At 46.6% G+C, this 22,692-nt stretch overlaps 2 protein-coding genes across 4 annotated transcripts in view; one reads left to right on the top strand and one right to left on the bottom strand.

Annotated features, from left to right (window-relative positions):
• The first annotated feature begins 2,622 nt into the window (after nucleotides 1-2,622).
• LOC108937655 (homeobox protein TGIF1-like) lies at nucleotides 2,623-6,720 on the top strand. Its single transcript, XM_018757692.2, has 3 exons — nucleotides 2,623-2,859; nucleotides 4,103-4,329; nucleotides 5,876-6,720. The coding sequence occupies exons 1-3, from the start codon at nucleotides 2,763-2,765 to the stop codon at nucleotides 6,332-6,334; spliced, it is 783 nt and encodes a 260-aa protein (XP_018613208.2). The 5' UTR covers nucleotides 2,623-2,762; the 3' UTR covers nucleotides 6,335-6,720.
• Nucleotides 6,721-14,253: 7,533 nt separating this feature from the next.
• dlgap1a (discs, large (Drosophila) homolog-associated protein 1a) overlaps nucleotides 14,254-22,692 on the bottom strand; it is a 69,399-nt gene continuing 60,960 nt past the window's right edge. For 2 of the 3 annotated variants that reach the window (XM_029253758.1, XM_029253757.1), the window contains exons 7-12: nucleotides 21,995-22,365; nucleotides 21,763-21,845; nucleotides 18,740-19,176; nucleotides 17,655-17,746; nucleotides 17,044-17,196; nucleotides 14,254-16,460 (exon numbers count right to left, since the gene is read on the bottom strand). In XM_029253758.1, the coding sequence (XP_029109591.1) occupies nucleotides 16,245-16,460; nucleotides 17,044-17,196; nucleotides 17,655-17,746; nucleotides 18,740-19,176; nucleotides 21,763-21,845; nucleotides 21,995-22,365 (1,352 nt within the window). In that variant the 3' untranslated portion in view covers nucleotides 14,254-16,244. Of the gene's footprint in view, nucleotides 16,666-17,043; nucleotides 17,197-17,654; nucleotides 17,747-18,739; nucleotides 19,177-21,762; nucleotides 21,846-21,994; nucleotides 22,366-22,692 lie in introns of all 3 variants that reach the window. The other variant, XM_018757458.2, reaches the window with a different exon arrangement.

Genomic DNA, 22,692 nt, shown 5'->3' on the forward strand with positions numbered 1-22,692 from the left:
GAAAATGTGTGTGTGTGTGTGTGTGTGTGTGTGTGTGTGTGTGTGTGTGTGTGTGTGTGTGTGTGTGTGTGTGTTGCAAATGTATGTTTCAGATGAAACACTGACCACGAACGTATGCCATGGTAAATAACAGCGTAAAACAGGCTGACTTAGAAATAATGGGAGAAAAAAATGATGATATAAAAGAATACAGATGAACGCGGCTTTTCAGTTTTTGCTGGGGGCCCCGCAGGTTCTGCTTCATGCCCATTTTCAACTCAAGTGTAGTCGGTTGGCGAAAGACGAGACGCTTTTCAGGACAACTATCCATAGTCGCAATGACTAACAACAACATAGATAGATTCTGGATTCTGGATTTGGTCAAATTTTAAACATATGCTATGGATAAGAGAGGAATCTGAGCGGTACTGTACAACGTGACACTGCCAGATAAAGACTGAACTCAGGAGACGGAGAGGGCAACTCAACTACGTCAGAGTTCATGATGGGTGTAAATGTTCATGCACCATAGCTTTAAGATCATGCCCGGATAAACCTTTACGCTGCAAATCCTCTAATGTAACGTAAATGTTTATACTGTATATAATAGATATATATCTAAAAAAAAAACACTAGAAAAGGTGATTTGGAATCGATACTTGGAAAGTTTTATGCAGCTACTCATGTGAACATCGGTTCATATGGTGGAAAGAAACGAAACTAACTGTGCTTAAGAATCACACGTTTGCAACTATACTATGTCTCTCTCCTAATATAATGCACACATTTTCTATGCGATGTACGTCACTTAGAAAAGTGTCTGCTAAATGAATACATGATCATGATGTACTAAATGCAAACTATTCATCAACTAAATTTCATATTTACATTGCTCTCCTTACCTAATCGTTACTGTATTTGATCGTAATTTTGCATCATTATTTTACGGATGTGGGGGCGCGGTGGCGCAGTGGGTTGGACCGGGTCCTGCTCTCCGGTGGGTCTGGGGTTCGAGTCCCGCTTGGGGTGCCTTGCGATGGACTGGCGTCCCCTCCCCCTCCGGCCTTACGCCATGTGTTGCCGGGTAGGCTCCGGTTCCCCGCGACCCCATATGGGACAAGCGGTTCGGAAAATGTGTGTGTATTTTACGGATGTAAGAAGTAACAGTTACTGCATTGGGACAAACTGTTTTAGGATTCTGTATGTACATTATGGCAACAGAGTGAATTAAACCCAAGCTGTTCACATCAAGTTTCGTTTGTTACAAAAACTTCAGCTAAGAATTTTGGACTGAATTCTGCATAAAGCTTTTTCATTCTATCACGCACAACAGTTCAGTTGTTTTGTCGAATTTAAGTGATAAGTTTTTTTAATAATGTGTCGCGCAGCGCCGTGGGTTTGGATGCGGCGAAGAAGGACGCGGAGGCAGCGTTCATAACGAACAATTTATTCGAACACCAGCACAAGGGAAATAATGCTCTCGGTCCGAGGATCCCTTAGTTTTCCTCTCTAGGACCTGTGCTTACAGCTAGCCTGCCTCTTAAAACAGTAACGCGGGGTCGTTACAATAAGTTATGGAGAAAATATCACAGAATTGTGTTTACAAGATACACTGGACCTTACTGACACTGGGACGTCAAATTGGATTCCGAAACATGATGGAATTAATTGACATGGAGCTGCCGGAGCAGAAATTTCAATGACTTCATCGCCCTCTAGCGGCGGAATTAGCAACAGCAACAGCAACAGGGCACCTTCGAGGTGTCGCTCACATTACGGCACATTAATTATGGGCTAGGGGGCGCAGTGGCGCAGTGGCGCGGTGGGTTGGACCGGGTCCTGCTCTCTGGTGGGTCTGGGGTTTGAGTCCCGCTTGGGGTACCTTGCGACGGACTGGCGTCCCGTCCTGGGTGTGTCCCCTCCTCCTCCGGCCTTACGCCCTGTGTTGCCGGGTTAGGCTCCGGCTCCCCGCGACCCCGTATGGGACAAGCGGTTCAGAGAGTGTGTGTGTGTAATTATGGGCTCTGTTCTTGTTCATTTCAGTTTTACTCCACACACGTACATCTATTTATTTTATGTTTATCAGCGCACCTTCTACTTATCATTTAAACCTTTCAATCTCTGCTTCAAAGTATTTCCAGCGTTTTCGGCTACAATACAGTATTCATTTGTTTCTCAAGTGGATCACTTCCAAGTGGCCATACATATCTGCAAGAGCTGTCTTCTGTAGTGTGTGAAAGTACTGGGGTCAAATTCCATTCTACAGAACCCTTGATCACGGAAGTTAGCCTGAAATGATACTGCAAAAGGTAACCCTGCTGTGTGAATGAGTAAATTTATTATATCATTCATTGTGTGCAAACTTCACTCTGTGAGTTACCGCTTTGAAGGCTAGGAGGTACAGACTAAAATGTGGTTGCAATCATTAATACCGATTTTCTCTGAGAAGTTACCGCTGTGATGTATCTTTGATTTCAACATACATGATGATACAGCACGTTTACTGTGTTTCTGCGATGCCGGTGCTTCGTGCTTCCCCTCAAAGTTTCTTCAATGGTTCCTTTTGTATGACGTCATCCCTCCCCCGCCCACTCTTTAGGGGTGGATCCTCGAGCTGTCAAATATCTCGACCTCCTAGTTCGAGGATCAAATGCTCTGTGAGCGATCTGAAGTTCGTCTGCAATGCGCTTGGCTCCGAACCCGTGAGTACAGCGGTGAAGGAAGCATCCATCCGCGGAGTGGGACCCGGGGGAGTCACTGGTGTGCGCACGCGAGAGAGAATAATGGAGAGAAACACACCACATGCAGTACAACAAGTACCGGCATCGCGGGTGAAAGAGGAGATGATGAGCGGAGGAACGAAGAGAAAGAGCAGAAAAGGTTTGTGGATGGGGGGAGGGGGGTGAGCGCGTGACAGGAGCACGTCCGCTGCCATTCGGACCGTTGCCGGAAGGTTGGACGACGTGTGCGAACTTTCCTTCGTGCGGAGCGCGTGCACGGCGGCGTGACTCGCGCGCGCCACCAGAGTCTGTGAGGGGTCGAAACCCCAGAGCGGCTCTTGTTGCGCGAGCACGTTTCGCATCGGCCAACGGGTTGTGTGGGATGTGTCTGGTGTCACCAGGTAATGGTTAATACTCATAGCGATGAATATGATGACGAGGTCTTTTGGGGGCCAGCTTCGTTTTGAATCTGTTTTCGTGGAGAACACAATAAAACACAATACCGTCCCTCCGGGTTTGGAACGCGTAGGACTGACTGGACACCCTAACTGTGTCCACCTTGTAGATCAATGATCTAAAGTAAATGAAGGAGAGCTGGTAGTGTAGTGGTTACAGCTGCTGCTCTTGAACCTGAAGGTCACGGGTTTGAATCTTACCTCCAGCTGTAGTACCCTTGGCTTGAGCAAGGTACTTACCTAAAATTGCGCAGCTGTGTGTAAATGATTGTTTTAAAAAAAACCTTAACATTATAAGTTTCTTTGGAGAAAAGTGTCAGATAAATGTTAATGTATTTAACTTTTTATTGTAAAGTGAGTTGGCCATTATTTGAATGAACTGAGCTCAAAGAAGCATGGAAAACAGCTGAAAAGTACAACATGTGCAGTGACCCTGTATGAGGACAGCACCATGGACACTTGGACTTGGATCCTTTGCAGGACCTTCCAGCAGCACAAACCGAATGATTCCTGGATCAATACTGGAAAAGTGCCGGTCAGGTTTTCAGTTAGAGAGGGCAAACGCAAAGTAACCAGTGTTGGTAACATGTAACTTGACAGGCTGTTCTCTTCCTTCTAAATGGCCCAAAGTCACCTGTCCAGTGTGTGGTCATCTGCCAGCCAGCTCAGGTTTCCGTGCACTTGGTCAGCTGCTGGACAACTCCAATCTCAGGGTTTGGTCAGTCACTGGATGACTCTGGTCTCAGTGTATGTGGTCAGCCGGTAACTGGCCCAGTCATGGTGTGTTTGTCAGTCAGTCAGTCGACTGGCAGCTTGCAGTTTCAGTGTCCAGCTGATGGCCAGTTCTGATCTCTGTGTTTTGGGTCAACTGCTGGATGAATCCAGTTTCGGTGCGTTTGGTCAGAGGTCCTGCACATTAACTTAAGTCTGTGTATGTTCCTCACACAGGAGTGTTTACACTGTATGGAAGTGATGTGGAGCAGAATGACCACATGGTTTCCCCGCTGGATTTGTCCTCCAGCGCACCGAGTGGCAGGCGAAAAAGGCGGGGAAACCTCCCCAGAGAGTCGGTGCAGATCCTCAGGGGATGGCTCTTTGAGCACCGTCACCACGCCTATCCGTCCAACCTAGAGAAGGTGATGCTCTCCAAGCAGACCCATCTGTCCACCTTACAGGTACTGGTGGATCTCGAAGTTCTCCACTAAAGCTGGATAGAGGTCAATCCTAAATGAATGATTCTAAGTGTTTGGGTTCTGAGTCGAGTCTATGTTTGCATTTTGTGGTTACCGGACAGCTTTTTCGTTCCTTGCTGAGTTATAGAATAATATAGTAGCTTTTTTATGCTGACAGATCACACTTGAGGAGAGGCACGGAAGGCAGTTTCCATGCTTTTATGAAACTGCAAGCAAATTTTTACTTCATCAGCAAAGCAGCTTTTGTAGATGGTCAGTTTTCGCAAAGAAGTGAAGCTGAAGATGGGACATACAGATGATGATGATGATGATGATGATGATGGTCACTCAGACGAATGAGTGGAGCGATGAGTCAGTGTCTGAGGGAGCCGAACGGCATTCACTGCGGAATTCCTCGGCTGTCTGCACACACGCAGTCGCACGATCTTGGCCATGAGCAGTTGCCAGCTGCAATTTTAAACAAAGAACACAGACAACGGTTGTTTTTCATAATAAGAAGCTGCTAATTAATGAAAAACAGGCTGAATAACTAGAGTTTTACTGAATTTAACAATATCACTTCTTTCGTTAGAGATATGATTATTGTTATTGTTATTAATTCAGTTTATCTGACGTTTTTGTCCAAGGTGAGAAAAACACAAAATTACTTATAATTTATGCATCTTGGTAATTTCTATTGCATCAATTCAGGGTAAGTACTTTGATCAAGGGCACCGCAGCAGAAGGTGAGATTCGAATCTCGGTTTGTACAATACGATAGCCGTAACTACTATGCCACCTGCTGGCTGATGTTTGGAAAATCTGAAGTGACACCTGAAGACATGATATGTGCCATTTAGCACTTGAAGCTGTCAGACTATGACATCTGTGACATGAGAATATTGGAAATTTTTTGGCAGAACTAAAGGTTAACACTAGCCAGCTGTGGACAGTAAATGTGGGGAAGTGTAAAAGTAAAATGAAAAGCAACGTCAGTGGCCAGTAGGTGGAGTAGTGGAAACAGCTGCCCTCTGGTAATGAGTAGACCCAGGTTTGATCTTTACTCCTCCTGTAGTAGTCGCGATCAAGGTGTTTTCCCTGAGCTGATACACTAAATAATTACCCAGCAGTATGAAAGAGGAAATCAGTGAATGCCTGGGTGGTGCAACATGGGTTCGATCCCTGCTCAGTCTGTGTGGAGTTTACATGTTCTCCCTGTGTCTTCATGGATTTCCTCCCAAACTCCAAAAACATGCTGTTCAGGTTCCCCCATAGTGTGTGAGTGACAGAGGGAGTGTGTTCCACTGATGTATGGATGAGTGACCCAGTGTAAGTAGTGTATCTAGCAGTGTAAGTTACCTTGGTGAATAAGGTGTGTGGGCTGATAACATTACAGGACTGTGTCTGCTAAATAAGTAAATGTAATGTACTTACCATTAGTAAAAATTACCTTGCTGTGAGTTGTTTTAACTTTGTAAGTTACCTTGGAGAAAAGCATTAGAAAAATAAATAAATGTGAATTTTTTTAATTCCTTTTAACTGTTTCCAGGTTTGTAACTGGTTTATAAATGCCCGGCGAAGGTTGTTGCCGGAAATACTGCGGAAGGAATGCAAGGACTTCAGTCACGGTGTGCACAAGCTATACAGTGGCAGTGAGCTGGACAGCATGCCGTCCCCTTCACCCACTGCTGCCTGTGACCGGCAGGCCTTTCCCCCTGGCGATCCAGTCCAGCCCCAGGTGTCTCTAAGGCCATCCGTCATCTGTCACACCACACTGAGCCATGCCTGGTTCAGTCCCACCGACAGCTGTGTCCCCACCCACAGCACTCCTAGAATTGTTGAAGAGAACTGGGCTCACAGACACAGCACCCAAACAGGGGTCTTTAATATTCCACCCCCAACACCCCCCAAGGTGATCAGGGACCTCAGCGGCTTCCAGCTCTTAGTGGACGTGGCCCTGAAAAGACGGGCTGAGTTAGAGAGCCCTTGCAAGCCTCCGCAGTCCTGAAGCTCACTGGGACAAGGGGTGACTGGACCAAAGTCACAACGCTTAAAAACTCGATGACACGTTCATGGATTGATCATGAGGACTCGAGGAGGTGATGGAGGAGGAACCCGGTGCTCTAAGGTTAGGGTTAGGCTTAAGGTCTGAGTTAGTATTAGGGTTAAGGAATGGAGAGATAAGAGGCAACCTTGGCTGTCGGTCATCCTGCAGACAGCACATGCCCTTCAGTAGTTTGCCAGACATGTTTTTTATAGATTACATTTGAAATTTGAATTGATAATTTTTATTTGCATTACGTTTTTTAGTGGGAGTTGTGTCTAGAAGATGAGCCATGTATGACCATTAGCATAACACTAACTGTCCCCCCAACACAAACCATACAAGCCATTTGCGCAGCTCACGGTACACATAGATTTTTGTAAGCAAACTGGAAAGATGACACCAGAAATTTGTCCTGTATGTTTTTTTAATTCTTTTTTTTGTGTGTCTGTCCATTCAGAGGTCATAATGCCCCTGTGTAACCAGGTCTTCATGTTCAATGTGTATCAAGTCCTTTTCTACACTGACTGCTGCCTTATTTTCTCTTCGTCATGTGTGAGGAAAGTTCAAGTTCCATTCTGATAAAATTTTCTAGAAAAAACACATATATACTGAATATTTCAGCATATATTGTTCTAGAGAAAGGATTGAAGTTGCCCTTGGCAATATTGTTGTTCTTTTTTTATTTGCATGTGGAAACCAGAACCACATGCAGAAGTGGTATTTAGTCACTGTGAAACTTGCCAGGTGAGATCAATAATACCAGAAATGAGAGAAATGCATGATTCAGAAAGTCATTTTGGAGAGGTGCTTTCTGGGTGATACTGGCTGCTGTTTCTGTTCCTGCAGTGCTGCATCACTGTGATTGTAGTTCAGTGTGAAATCAGTGAATTAAGGATAATAATAACACTTCTGTGGAACTGGTAAATTATTAAATATCTCAATGGGCTGCCTCCTGAGAACCAAAAAAGAGCTATAATGAATTTCTGTTTCTGCAGTAAGTGTCTTAGTTGTGATTTCAAACATATTCACAGATTTTTACTGTTTTGAAGTCATTAGAATGGTCTCCAGAAGAGCTGGAAATGACCAAATTAAGGTAATTTTTTCTTATTGTGTGGGTGCAGAAAGTTACCAGAAGTCCAATTTCAAGCTCTCCTGATTGAGATGTATGACTAAAACACAACAGAATGCGAAATCAAAGGAGCTGCTGGGTTTTTGATGAATGTACAGGATGTCTTAATTTGTATAATTTAGCATTAACTGAAGTATAGAAACAATATTTAGTATATATAGTAAAGAATTTTTATGAGAGGCAAGGCAGACGCAGGTCTCAGCGGGATCTGCTCCTCATCCTGCAGCATCTCTGTACACCATCATGCAAAGTATGTCCACGGTTCTGAGTAAGAGCTGGATCTTTCACTCACGCTGAATATTCAGCTGCTATAATGAAGTCTGTGGATATTAATCTGTACTGAACACCTGAGATGAGGTTGTGGTTACACACCTTGGCCCTGAATTCCAGCTGAGCTCCAGCTCTACGTTTTCAACCTGGTTTCCCAGGTGACTCAAGTCTATCTTTCTCTCAGCACATCAAAGCCACAACCCGGACCTGCAGATACATCCTGCATAATATCCGCAGGCTCCATCCTTACTTCACAACAGACTCTGCCGAACTACTTGTCCAGGCCATGGTGACATCCCGTCTGGACTACTGGAACTCTCTCCTGCCTGGCCTTTTTGCTACTGCCATCAAACCTCTGCAGCTGATACAGAACACTGCTGCACGAGTCATGTTTCATCTGCCAAAGCATTCCCATGTATCTCTCATCATCATCTCTCTACATTGGCTTATTATAGCTGCCTGGACCAAATTCAACACTCTGGTTATTGCCTGCTAAACCATAGGTTTTGAACCAAAGGTTCAAAAGGTCCAAAATCAAAAACATAAATGTTTTTGGTTCTGGCTACGATATGGTGGAATGACTTCCCCCTCTCACTCAGAACTGCTGAATCTCTCCCTACATCTAAGAAGGGTCTTAAAACTCACCTCTTCTGGACTCACTTCTTTCGTGATTTCTTAAGTTCATATAATGTGTGAATGTTCACGTTCTATAACTTTGAGATCATAACTGTTGTCATATGCGCCAGGGCAAGGAGGTGACAGACTCAAGCGCAGGGCTATTAACCTGGGTTTTATTTACTTGTAAGGCGAGCAAAAGAGTAGTCGTTGAAATAGGCGAGGGTCGGGCAATCATCGAACGTTGGTAACAGGGCGAGACAGGAATTGTAGTACACAGTAGACAGGTAAGAGGTCAGGGAGTTTGAGATGAAGCGCACAGAAAACACCAGTTGAGTGGGAACAGCAGTTACTCTTCTCAGAGGTTCCGCAGTGGGGAATCCTCTGATGCTGCCTTTTGTTTGCTGTTCCATCAGCAGGCAGCAGGTGTCATCGATGAGATGGCTGGCGAGGGCACGACAGAACCCCTCCGCAACAGGCGGCTCTTGATGCCCTAGGCCGAGAAGGAGGACACCCCCGGGGGCGAGGGAGATATACGTGGAAGGTAGAGATCAGATCGGGGTTCAGAATATCATGCGCACTCACCCATGACCACTCCTCCGGACCATAGCCCTCCCAGTCCACCAGGTATTGCAACCATCCCCATCTCTGGGGGGAGTCCAACAAAGCCCGGACGGTGTTGGTCTGGTCCCCGTCAAGTGGCACAGGAGGAGCTGTCTGGGCCGCAGCAGCTGGTTGGTGGAGTGAGGTACCACAGGCCTTGACGAGGGAGACATGGAAGGTTGGGTGTATTCGTAGATCCAGAGGCAAGTGTAGACTGTAAGTTACCGGAGTGACCCATCGTACGATCCTGAACGGGCCAATGTACCGGAGGCTTAGTTTCTTGGACAGCAACCTCAGCTGGAGGTCCCGTGTTAAGAGCCACACCCGTTATTCAGGCACAAACAACAGGGTCCAACTGTGATGGTTTGTTTGTCATTTGTACCACTCCGAGCTTTCCCTTAGGTGAGTCTGGACGGTGAGCCACATATCGCTGCTGTTCCGGTGCCACTCCTCTATTGCTGGGACCTGACTTGGCGGGGTCTGCTAGGGGAACAGAACTGGCCGATATCCCAGTACACATTGGAAAGCGGACAACTCGGTGGGGGTGTGAGGGGCAGCGTTGTGTGCATACTCTGCCCAGGGGAGGTACTGGGCCCACTGGTGTTGTTTTTGGGAACAATAGGACCGTAGATACCTGGAAATCCCCTGTTGTAGCTGCTCCACCTGGCCGTTGGCTTGTGGGTGATACCCCGAAGTAAGGCTTACCTGGACTCCCAGGCATTCCCAGAAAGCTTTCCACAGCCTTGAGGTGAACTGGGGGCCCCGATCAGATACAATGTCCTCGAGCACCCCGAACAGCCAGAAGACCTGACTAAAGAGAACCTCTGCCACCTCTAAGGTGGACAGTAGCTTCGGAAGAGGGATAAGACGAAAGGCCTTCGAGAATCTATCCACCACGGTCATTGCTACAGTCTTACCCTCGGAGACGGGGAGCTCCCTCAGGAAGTTGATTGCTTCGTGGGTCCAGGGATGTGAAGGCACCAGCAATGGTTCTAGAAGACCTGCTGGTTTCAGAGATGGAGTCCAAGCTTGCGAGCAGGTAACACACGCCTCCACGTAGTCTTGGACGTCATCAACCAGCGACGGCCACCAAAACCTCCCTGCAGAAGAGATAACGAGTGCCGGACCCCTGGGTGCCCAAACTCGGAAGAATCATGTGCCCAATGCATCAACGGGGACGGCAGGTGAGGGGGCACGTACTCTTTATCCACTAGTTTCCCGGGTTGCTCTGTCTCGGGGGTCCATGTCACCTGTAGGTCCTGGAGAAGTTGCCAACGCACGGGGGCCACGATGCAGTCCTGGGGCAATATGCCCTCGGGTTCGTCTGGTGTGGGGTCGGGGTCATGGATCCGAGATAAGGCGCCAGCCGTGGTGTTCTTAGACCCTGGTTGGTATGAAACTGTGAAGTGAAACCATGTGAAGAATAGGGCCCAACGATCCTGTCGGGTGTACAGACAACAGGCTTTTTCCAGATATTCTAGATTGCGGTGGTCCGTGAGTACCAAGAATGGAAGTTTCACCCCTTTGAGCCAGTGTCGCTACTCCTCTAGTGACAATTTAATGGCCAGGAGTTCCCGGTTCCCGATGTCATAGTTGAGTTTGGCTGGCGTCAACTTACGAGAAAGTAAACACATGGAAAGAGCTTCGGCGGGTCCCCTTGCCGTAGTGACAGCACCACTCCTACACCCACAAGAAAGACATCGACCTCGACCACAAATGGTAGAGAAGGGTCAGGATGCTTGAGCACCGGGGCCGAGGTGAAGCGCTTTCAGGGCCTGGAAAGCCCCTTCGGGGGCCTTTTGCAGCGTTGAGGGCCATGAGTGGGGCTGCCAGGGTGCTGAAACCTCGAATGAAGCGGCGATAGAAGTTAGCAAAGCCTAGGAAGCGTTGGAGCACCTTTGCTGTTGTGGGTCTAGGCCAGCTTATTACCGCACTGACCTTTTTGGGATCCATGGCCACCCCCTCTGGGCTCAGGATATACCCCAAAAAGGAGACCTGGGTCTGGTGGAAAAGACGCTTTTCACCTTTTAAGTACAACCAGTGGCAGAGCAGCCACCATAACATGGTCTGTACCTAGTCGACATGTTCCTCTCAGGTTCTGGAGAAGACTAATATGTTGTCCAGGTAGACTAGCACGAAGTGGTTGATGAAATCCCCCAGAACGTGGTTGACAAAAGCCTAGAAGACCGAAGGAGCATTCGACAAACCAAACGGCATGACCCGATACTCGTAGTGACCCAGGGAAGTGCCAAACGCTGTTTTCCATTTGTCCCCTTTGTGGATGCGGATGAGGTTGTATGCGCTACTGAGGTCTAATTTTGTGAAAATAGTTTCCTCATGTATTCTCTTTAAGGTAGAGTGATTAGCGGCAAGGGATGTGAGTAACGGACAGTTATGGCATTTAAACCTCGGTAGTCTATACATGGAGGCCGGAGCATTGCGCATCTGGGCGAGTTCTGCTGAGTCCGGATTGCTGGCAAAACCTTCTATCATGTTCGCCGGGGCAAAGAAGTGACGGACTCAGGCACAGGGCTATTAACCTGGGATTTGTTAACACAAAGGGTGAGCAAAAGAGTACTCGATGAAACAGGCAAGGGCTGGGTGATTGGTGAATATCGATAACAGGGCAAGACAGGAATCATAGTACACAGTAGATAGGCAATAAGTCGGGGAGTTCGAGATGAAGTGCACGGAAAACACCAGTTGAGTGGGAACAGCAGTTGCTCTTCTCAGAGGTTCTGCAAAGGGGGAATCCTCTTATGCTGCCTTTTACCTGCTGTTCCATCAGCAGGCAGCAGGCGTCATCGATGAGCTGGCTGGTGAGGGCGCGATAACTGTTGAATAACTGATAAACTTTCGCACAGCTACTCGTGTGATGTACATTGATTTATATGGTGGAAAGTAACAAACTAACCATGCTTTAGAATGAAGTGTCTGCATCCAGGTCTCTTTTTTTGTTGATGTAACTTATTCCACACGTTGTATTTTCTATGAGATGTAAGTCACTTTGGAGAAAAGCATCTGGTAAATGAATAAATGTTATAGATTACTAAATAAATGTTATAGAAAATAACAGAAACAGATGACATCTCTACAATATTAGACATGTTTAATGTAATTTTATTACTTTTTACATTGGGAAACATTCATGTATTTACAAAGATCCCTTTAAGTGGTTTTTATCTGCACTTATACAAACTTTTCTAGAAACTTCTAGTCTTAAAATCCATTTTTGTAACAAAATCCAGCTTTTAGCAACTTGCTTGTTTTCCATGGTCTTTGATTTGTTACCCAAACTGAAGCATCGTGAGGCCATACAGAGAGGCTCATCTACAAATCTTCCAACTACATGTTTAACCAAGGGAAATAAATGTAAAGAGCATTTAAAATACAGAGTACACAAATTCATTGAGAATTTCCACTAATTTGTGAGGAAAAAACATCAAGTCATTTTTTGTTTTTAAAAGTATTGAAAAGAAAATGTAGCACAAATTATAATGGTGTCTCATTCACGTTGCCAGAAAAAAGAATTATTTCAGTTGAATTCTGCAAACTTTTCACAAGGAAATTGTGTATATTTTTTGCTTTATGCACATAGGCCTAGATTTTAACAATAAACGTTGAGGTGGCAGGAAAATTACAAAAATACAAAATTGTGTGAAGAATCTGTCATATAAACCCCCACCTGGTCAATTCTCACAGGCCTGAGTCGTCGCTCCTCTGTTTTTGCATCCATATGGAACCGAACGACCATTTTTCATGTGGAGCTCCAATGTATAACTGAGTACAGCACGTGAGAAAAAATAACACAGAAATATCTCTGATATGTATCTCCACTATCTGTGAGCCATATTTCAGTCATTTTGGCAACTGGTATTCGTCCCACGCACACCGTCGCGGGCCACACACTGGTGTAAAAATTCAAGACACAAAATGGGTCGCAAGAAGGAAAGAAAGATTCTCCCCAAAGATTTTCCATTTTGTCTCGCTATCAAAATTAATTTACTACAAATTGTGGTCGCGTTTCCCTGGAAACATGTTGTCGCGAGCGACAGCCATTTACCCCCGTCCCCTGAGATCGGTTTGTGCTCTGCTGCTACAGTGTGAGTTAAGGCAGATCACCGAGCGGACCTGTGGCGGCTGTCTCCCGTTCAGTGCTTCCGACGCACGCTGCAAATAAACAAATCTACAAGGACGCCAAAAACTAGGATTGTGTGTTTCGCAGGCCGGACCATTCTTTGCGTCGCTCGTTGTCGGTGCACCGTCTCGGACGAGATTCTCCGTCCTGGCGCAACCTGCTGGACCTGTGGAAGTCGGGCAGTTGTTCCTCCACCCGCATGTCACACCCAGCGGATTTCAGCGCATCTGAGGACGGTACGAAGCTGCGACTGATTTGAGAAAATGTTTCTGCTCACTGCTACCGAAAAGCTGCTCCTGGAAACTCGAACCACGATCGAGAAGCGGCATTTCACCCAAGAAAAGCTGTGCACCTCTGACCTTTGCTCCCTCTTGAGTTAACACCAAATGACGCCGTCACGCCACTCCAAACGCGACGGCCACTCTAGCGATGAGCGCCACTTTCGGAAGCTTTCCAGAATGTGTCCCCTCTAGACAGGCAGCAACTTTATCAGATTTCAGGTCTTTAGAGGAATTGGTGTTGAGTGTTTAAACACAGCCACCCAGGAATGATATACACCGGCTCCTCATCTAATGACCACGCCTGGGACTGGAAGTCTTTTTGTAACTTGATCTGTTCATAACTCCATTGTCACTGTTACCACTAAGACACAATCAATAAAAGGTTAATAATACTGATATCCTACATTTATTTGCTGGTTCTGTAAAAATTTGACTATAATAATAATAATAATAATAATAATAATAAATAAAAAATACTTTGAAACACTTCTCAATATTTTTATTACCATCAAGCTACATTAAATTTAAAACTAATTTAACTAATAACCCAGATGACTGAAAATACAAACATCTTCTTCATAGACGCCTGTTCAGTGCTGATTGTTGACATCCCATACATCCCATAAACGTGCAAAGTTTGACATCTGGTTACTGATGACTGACCATCAGGAGCACCAGACATGAGCTGTAAACACTGTGCAAGTGAGTTAAATCACGGCTCCTGTTCCGTTCAGATGCTTTACTGCAATCTATTTGGTTGGAGGGTAAACACAGGTCGTGTTCACACTGCAACAAACAAAATTTAGAAAATGGATAAGTGAATAAAATGCAACTAAAAATAAACCAGAAAATGTCTGCAACTTCAAAAATTTGTAACTCGTCTGTAACATGAGGAGCCAGTGTATAAAAGTTCTAGAACTTTTTCCAGCTGTAATTTTTGCATATTAAATAGCTGGAAGAGGGGGTAAGAGATGTAACCAAGTTGACCAAAAACACCCTTTTGACTAATTTAAACAACTTTTCCCCTGAAAATGACTGTGTTGGAAGCAGCAGATTGTTTATTTTGGGAATGTGTATAAAAATGATTTAGAGGTCAGGACAGGGAACAAAACAGGATCCTAACAAAATGGTCATAATGGGGGGAGAAATGGGCCTAAATCTATGCTAACACTGTGTCTGCATGCGTACGTCTTTTTCCGACATCATTTTTATACAAACAAACATAAATCACTTGTTTTCATATAAAGGCGTGAGACTTTCTGTCCGTGTTGCTGTAAGTCCATTAGGCTGCGCGACCACATCCGGAACGGACGGTCAACGTGTCGACCTTGGAAATCAGGAAGCACTTTTAGAAACTCAGTCAGTCAGCACACATGGAGTCAGACACACACGCGCGCACGCACACACACACGCGCGCACGCACACACAGTTACACGATAGCAAACCACCACGTGTTTTCTGGGAGACCCTGATTATGCTGCGCTGTCGCTGTTCCCTACCTCTACCTGAGAGTTACCCCACCCTGCCTGAGCCAGCCCACCTTGCTGCAGGTGGACTCGCCAGGTGAACGGCGCCGTCTGCGCGGGGCGCCCCCCCCTCACCTGGGCACGGGTTCAGGTGGCTGTGCAACCTTCCGCCAGTGAAGGTTAACCCAAAGAGTTCACGAAGGAAATGAAAACCACTGCACTTGCTACTGGAAAGACTTCATTAAGAAAATAAGATGAAACCATTTGCATTTCATGTGTGTGTTTTTTGTTAAAGTGAAGTCCTGTAAAGATTATCAAGACACAAAGAAATCCACAAATGACCCCCATTCTAATTTACAAAAAAAGAAGAATCTGATCTATAATATGCTTTTAAGGATATTTTGCTGCTTGATGATCAACAGATGACGACAGCGCTGTGAGCGGTTAAAAACACTCGCAGTGTGAGAAGCGTCGGTGTGACAAACTGAACAGGTACAGCGGGAGCAAAGGCATCCGACAGCCCTCACCTCCACCTAGGAGCTATGATGTTTCTGTGTGAGTGTCTGTTCGGTTGATATTTTTGTTAGATATCTTTTTAAAACTGGTATTGCTTTAGGTGACCACGTTCTGCTGTCTCTTTTCACTATGTTTACCGCGATGCAGCCATGGCTGGAAAGTGCACAGGTCACAAGAAGAGAGAGATGGCTCTCCTTGGACCACGAGGTCAGCCAGAGGCTCGGTAATGGCAGTCCCGGGTGGACGATCCTGGTCGCACCCATGCACCCCCCCCCACTGTTACACGGCAAGTTCCTCTCCACCAGGATGTCGAATGCAACGGCCGGTGCATGAATGTGAAGCAAAACCCTTTAGCGCCAGGCTGGTCTGGTGAGTGAGGAACAAGCGGCCCCCCCCCCCCCTGCGACAGATGGCAGGGGTACACCAACACGCAAGTCCTGCATGGAGGTTCATGTCACAGCGCTGCAGCAGCAACACATGGCCATAATTCCACCGAGGGCAGGAGGAGCACCTCCTCCTCACATCTTCTCGTGCCACGACAGGAGATCATATAAGACTTGTACCAGCCCTGCCTCTCCGTGTTTAATGCGTCTGTTTATATGTTGTCTCTGAGTGTGTGTTTTAGCATGAGGCTTTGGGACTCATATATAAAGAGAAGGTACCCGTACACGGATGCGAGACCCCTCACACGCGTGTATGTAAAGCGAATAAGACGAACAAGCACTCAGGCCCTTTTCCTTTATATATGCAGCTGTGCTCTGGCAGAGAAGGTTCCCTGTGGGCACCCCCCGGTGGCCCTGTGGAGGTTCTGGCGTTCTCGTCTCCCTGCTCCCTTTGTGTTTTGCGGCGGCGCTCATAGCCGGGTCTGGGCTTCGGGGATGTAGATCTCAATGCTGTCCGCACTCTCCGTGGCCGAGTTCTGACGCACCGAGGCGGCCCGCTTGGCGGCCAAGAGCCGCTTGCGCGCCTCCAGCCGCTGCCGCTCCGAACTCTCCAGAGACCTGTCTCGGGCCAGAGGGGGGTGGGCCTTCGGGGGTTTCTTTGGCACGGGAGGGGGGATCCTCCTCTCCTGGACAGAGATGACAAACAGCCAGTTAGCTGGCAGGGTGGGGCCAGCAGCGAGTGGGCAGGGCCAGGGACCAGACATCAGCCGGCACGTGCTCGCGAGGCGTCAGCTGTGGGCCGCGACCGCGACTGTGACTGCGTGCGTGGGGTGAGAGCGCGACCGGGCGGAGCAGGACGCAGCGGACACGCCATGTGGAATGAGCAGCTCACTGTCAATGGAAAAACAAATAAAACATACAAGATGGGAAAACGCATCAGGACACTGAGAGTGAAAAACAAAAATCCAGCACATGCTTCATGTGGCAAATGATGATACATGAGCTACTGAGATGACATAGAAATGCCTTGTGGAAGACTTAAAACATTTAATAGTGCTAAAATAATGACTGAGAAACATATGTAAAGAATACATACACAATGCACACATTTCGCTCATGCAAGAGAAACAATAAGAAATTCCTGCGATGGAGGACAAACTGCAGTGGTAGTTGACCAGATTTCACAGTTTGCACTTTGACCTCCCCATCAAAAGCATAAGGAGATCAGGTGTCGCTCTCTCCTACCCCCTGACAGGGTCTCCCACTTACCTTCCTCTCCGGGAGCTCCAGCGGTCTCCAGTTGTTGGCCTTGAGCTGGTGCAGCTCGTCGAACTTCAGGCTGATGTTTTCGATGGACAACTGGAGCATGTCCCAGAAGCCGGCCAGGTCCTGGGAGACTGGCCGCGGGTGGGCATTGGGGTTCTGGAGACACGACAAGGTGGAGCAGCCCAATGATATGTGAGCTGTACTTGTGACTAGAAAGGCTGCAGGTTCAAAGCCCAGGAAGAAACTGCAGTGGAGCCCATGAGAAACTGTTAAAATGGGTAAAAGCGTACAGAGTCGTTTGCTGACCAGTTCGTCCTACAAATGTGTGCAGGGTTCTTCATCCTTTTATTGTTCACTAGCACACAAGAACACCAGACATGAGTTGTAAACACTGTGGAAGTGAGTTGAATTAGAACAGTCCCACAGGTCCGTTCTGTTTGGGTGCTCTTTACCACTGTCTGCCAGCTCGTAGCGTAAACAATTTGTCTTTTCAGATAGATAAAACATTTAGAAAACTGAAAAGAGAAGAAAATTAAATTAAAAAATAATATAATTCTTGCCCTACTAAAAGGCAACTTTTCAGACATTTCTGTGTGGGGCACAATGGCACTAACCAAGTTCTCTTCACACAGCTCCTGGAACTGCTGGAACTTCTGGGACATCAGCAGCTGAGCGCTGCCCACTGCACTTCGGATCTTCCCCAAGACTGCAAAGAAAACGAAACAGACACAAAGAGGCTGGATCAGACAGGGGTTACAAACACCGTGATGGACACATATCTGCAGAGCAAGAATCATCACTCTTTGTAATGGGTTTAATTTTCTGGCAGTGTCTGAAATGCACTGAAATGCTGCCAATCTATAAACTGCACGGGTGTGTTTGGACACTATGCAGTGGGGGGCATGAACTTTTTGGACTTTCTTGCAATTATTCATTTAGCATTTGTGCATTTCTCCAAATTGGCTTGCAGCTCGGAGTAAAACAAAGGGCATCGACAACAACCGAAGAGTGTTAGACACAGACACAGGATTATCGACACAGAGCTTGTCTGTCTGATATCTGCCTACAGAAGTGACATTCAAATAGCAAATAGATAGATAATCATAGCAGATGGTGTTGGACTCATATACGTAGCTGTCAGGAGATCAGGAAAGAAGTGGCTCTGAAAGAGATGGGTTTGTAACCCTTCTTTAATGCCAGGGGGATTCAGAAGCTCCGAGGAACAGAGGGAGTTTGTTCCACTATATTGAGAATCTGTGGACTCTAAGTTTTGGACCCCTTCTGAGTTAGACCACCAAGCAGCCAGAGATGGAGGAGCTTGGCACTTTTTCTGGGGTTTAATCTAGAATGCCCAAGAGAGGTGGGCAACCACTGGACCTTGGACCCTCAGAGGATTTTTTTCTCCCTCGATTTTCAGTTGAGAGTTTTTGTTCCTTTCCTTTGTGGCCGGTAGGCATACTTATAGCTCTATACAAGTACTATATTATGGTAGTCATTAGTCAACTGTCTTCTTTGTTTCTTATCTGATGTATTTGTTTTTCTTGCCTTATGCCTGTGTTAAAGCGCTCTGTGCCACTGCGTGAGAAGAGCGCTCTATAAAACTAAATTGATTTGAATTGAAATGAGTGTAGGAGTGATCAGACACTCTTATGTCCTAGGCTTTATGTGTGTGTGAATCTGCCCCGTTTGTGTGTCTCACTCTCATCAGGCAGGTCGTTTTCCTGCTCCTCAAGCTCCATTTGCTGACACCACCCCTCCATGCGTTCTGTCTCAGCCTGCAGCAGCTTGAGGAACCACCGTCCATCTCGTTGCACTGTCCAGGCAGTCCGCTGCACCACCTCCATGGGATCCTCGGTCACGCTGTCGATCCAGGGGTCAGGTGGGGGCAGAATGGACGGATCAAAGCCGACATCATCGTAGTCGTCGGCCGCACAGGCATGATAGTGGTTCCCCGAGCCCTGAATGCTAACGGTGGAGGTGGTAGCGTCACGTGAGTACTGGCGAGACAAGCCTCCTGAAGGTGGGGTCCGCATTCCCAACGGGGAGTCGGCCTGGCCATCTGATGCTTCGCTGGTGTCTAAGTCCGCCTGTACTGCCGTCGTCACGCTGTTGGAGCGGGCAAGACGGCGGTAGCTCCTACAACACACACACACACACACAGACACACACACAAATATCCTGTTTTACACTACTCACTACTGCAGCTATAGTTTTAAATCAGCAGTTTCCATGCATCAGCTGATTATTCTTTATTATAAATAGATAAAACTAGGTAACTGCTGCTGCAGTTCTGCCCAGTTTGGAGAAAGCAATAATGCAAAAAACTTGATGGTCAGAACAAAAGTAATAGTAATGTCATAAGTACACAGTAAATATGAATGTAAGATTTGTGAGCTGCAGTGAGAAGATAATTTTCTCTCCACTGAAACTATGGTTTATTATGATTTTCCATGTTGTGATGCCACATCAGAGTGGACCAAGTCACTGTTGCCATGGTGATGCTCAACAGAGGCACATATCTTCTGAGACGTCATGCTAACCACACAAAGTCCCTGGTCTCTGGCAGCCCACACATCCCACCAGGGCGCTATACATATGTCTAAGTGCATGTGTCAGGAAAAGATGCTATCACATCAGACCACAAAGAGCCTCTGCACCAAGGTGGCACAGTGGATTAGCAGGTAAATCTGATGGCTCATAGTTCCTGAGCTTTGCATCCGACATGGATTTAAATCTAGCTCAGTCTGTGTGGAGAACAAATATGTTCTCCCCATGTTTGCTCCAGGTTTCCGCCCACAGTCCAAAAACATGTGTTTCAGGTAACCTGGTTACTTCAAACTACCCTTAGTGTATGTATTACAGTGCTCTGCAATATAAATGTGTGAATGACTATAAGGAGTTTACTATAGTGTGGTAAGTCGACTTGGATAAAGGTGTCAAATAATAGTAAATACTCACTGAACATCACTTTGGAGAAATGAATCAATACAAAATGTAAACTGAGGCTGTGAGCTCACAAGCCCTGACTGCTCAGCATATTTATCCTGCACCTCCCTCTCGCACTTGGGAATAGTAAGCTGCGTCATCAGGCACTTATGACGGCATCCTGCTGAAAAACACCCTTCCCAATAAAAAAACTAATTAACACTACTAAGATTGTGTGTGCCCTCCCATCATTTGTAAAGCGTCATATAGACCAGGGGGTTCTGAGCACCCCGGCCATTTACTTGTTCATGCCACACTGAGCACATCTTCTGTTTCTTCAGAGCCAAGGGTCTTACACACAAGGACCCTGATTATGTCATCAAATTGAGCTAGAACATTGACACTTCCAATTTATTCACTTAAACCTAAAGCACCAAATATGCTTCTACACTAACTGATCCCGCTGGGCAGAACGTCTCTCTGCCCATTGGTCCCACACCTCCCCCTTTTAGCTCCAGCTGCCATGGGATCAAACGAGCAAAATGGTAACCTGGAGCCGCAGGTGGCAAAGCAGGCTGGCCACTTTGATCGTTGCCAGGTGCATTTTGAGATCACCGCCCTTGACAAGGAAGCCCCAAAGAAGGGAGAGCACTCATCCAAATGGACAGCTACTGACACTCCAGGTAGGAATACAGCCTGTTTCGCCCATTTCACCCGAGGGGAGTTGGTCTCATGGTGCCGCAAACCATGACTGATAACCCTGCCTGATTGAGAGATCCAAGCCCTGGAGACACCAGCAACAGCAGCAGCATGGTTCATCCTTATCAGTCGATAACAGAAAGAACCGTGATTTTCATTTGCCATTTAGAGCTGGGCTCTTGTGTCCCTCTGGGTGGAAGGAGGGCCTTCTTAGCTGGACTTTTCATTACTATCAGCTAATATTCTCTGCTGAGGCCCTGTGCTCAAGTTTAGAATCCTGACGTCCATGGTGGACAGTTGACTATGGTAGGAGTCCCTTGCGGGCCATGCTAGCAACTGTACACCAAGGACTGTGGGTTGAACAGCTGTGGATTGCAGTATAAAACCTTGTTCTGTAGTACACCTGTCTGTAGCTGAGCTCCGTTCCACAATGGTGACAGATGGACAATAGGGCAGAATCCAGCTGCAGTTACACAACTGGAAAAAGAAGTCTTTGTGTTTTTTATGTTTGTATCTCCAAAGTCATCACCGCAAATAAAGAAAAGACCATCCTTGGTTTAATCACTGGTGAGGATCTGAAAAAATCTATGAAATAGTTAAAACAAGTGAAAACACATTGCGCAGCTCTTTAATATTTAACTTCAAATAAGATTAAAGCTAACCCTAATTTTTAAATGACTGATTAAAAATAAAGATACACTTTCTCCACAAACTCCTACTGAACACAGAGTGTTGACAGATTCATCTTGTAAACGTGTAATGTTCCTCATCTTGTTATGATCACAGATACTCAGGAACACTAGTTGAGCTGTAAACACCGTGGAGATGAGTTGAATAAAGGTGGTGACACACTCCATCTAGGTGCTCTTTACTGCCATCTGTTGGCACAAAGTGTAAAAGCAGGTTGCGATTGTTCTGTTGCAGATAAAAATTTTAGAAAGTAGGTCAGTGAAGAAAATGTAATTTTCACCTCTATTTTTTGTGCGTTTAAAATGAAAGCATGAAAAATCAGCGATCGCCGTGGTGATTGCAGTCATGCGCTGAAGGGTTTGCTGAGAAAGGGGGCATTTATAAACAACGCGTGCAGGCTGCACTTACTGCCGCTCGTCCTCCACTTGAATGCCCACAGACTGGAACTTGGACTGGTCATCCAGGTCAAAAACCTCTTCAGGACCATCCACCTAAGAACAAAGGGCTCACGAGTCAACCCAACCAATGGCAAAGAGCAAACGTTTGAGACATGGACCTTGGTGATGTCATCCAATTGAGAGACTGCTTAAATTCACATTTATGAGTGCTACTATGCTTCCATACAGGAAGGCTAGGTCACCTGGATCCCAATTGACAGGCACTTGCTCTTCCTGAGGGCGTCCCTCCGGCCATCGTCCAGCGGCGGGGCGAAGATGGCGGTCGTGACCATGGCGCTGCTGCTGCTGCTCACGTGCTGGCTGGCGGGACCGTGCACCTGGGCATTAGCCGCCTCGATGGCCGCTGTCAGTGCCTTCATGCTGTCGATGCTCTCCGTGGAGTTGCTGAGGCCCGACTGGATGGCAGCCTCGCCTCGCAGGCCCGGTCCATCCAGGTGGGCATCCTGGGCCGACTCGGTGCTGCTCTGTGCCGTGATGGAGATGAAGGGTTTTGTGGTAGTGCGGGGGGGCACGGGGGGCGGAGTCTTCTTGTAGGTGGTGATACATGACGACACTGCGGAAACAGAGGTGAATAATAAATGCGCAAACTCACACGCACGGGCAAACCTGTCGACGAACACACACCAAACACGCTGGCACACCAAACATACGCTAGGATACACACCAGAAGCCACACTGGCAGACCCCTGGAAAAATGGACATTAGTGTGTAGCAGCTTTTGATTTCCTGTCTTTGTGTAGACGTTTCTTTTACTCCCATTTTAAGGTCAACTCCTAACTCCACACCTTCTTGTTGATAACTGAAAGCAAACAAAGTTTTTGCAGTTTTAGTTTTTCTAAACACTTTCAACTTTGAAAATATAAAATGGAATTTCTTCAGA

This window comes from Scleropages formosus, chromosome 7 (assembly GCF_900964775.1).
Source record: "Scleropages formosus chromosome 7, fSclFor1.1, whole genome shotgun sequence".
Taxonomy (NCBI): Eukaryota; Metazoa; Chordata; class Actinopteri; order Osteoglossiformes; family Osteoglossidae; genus Scleropages; species Scleropages formosus.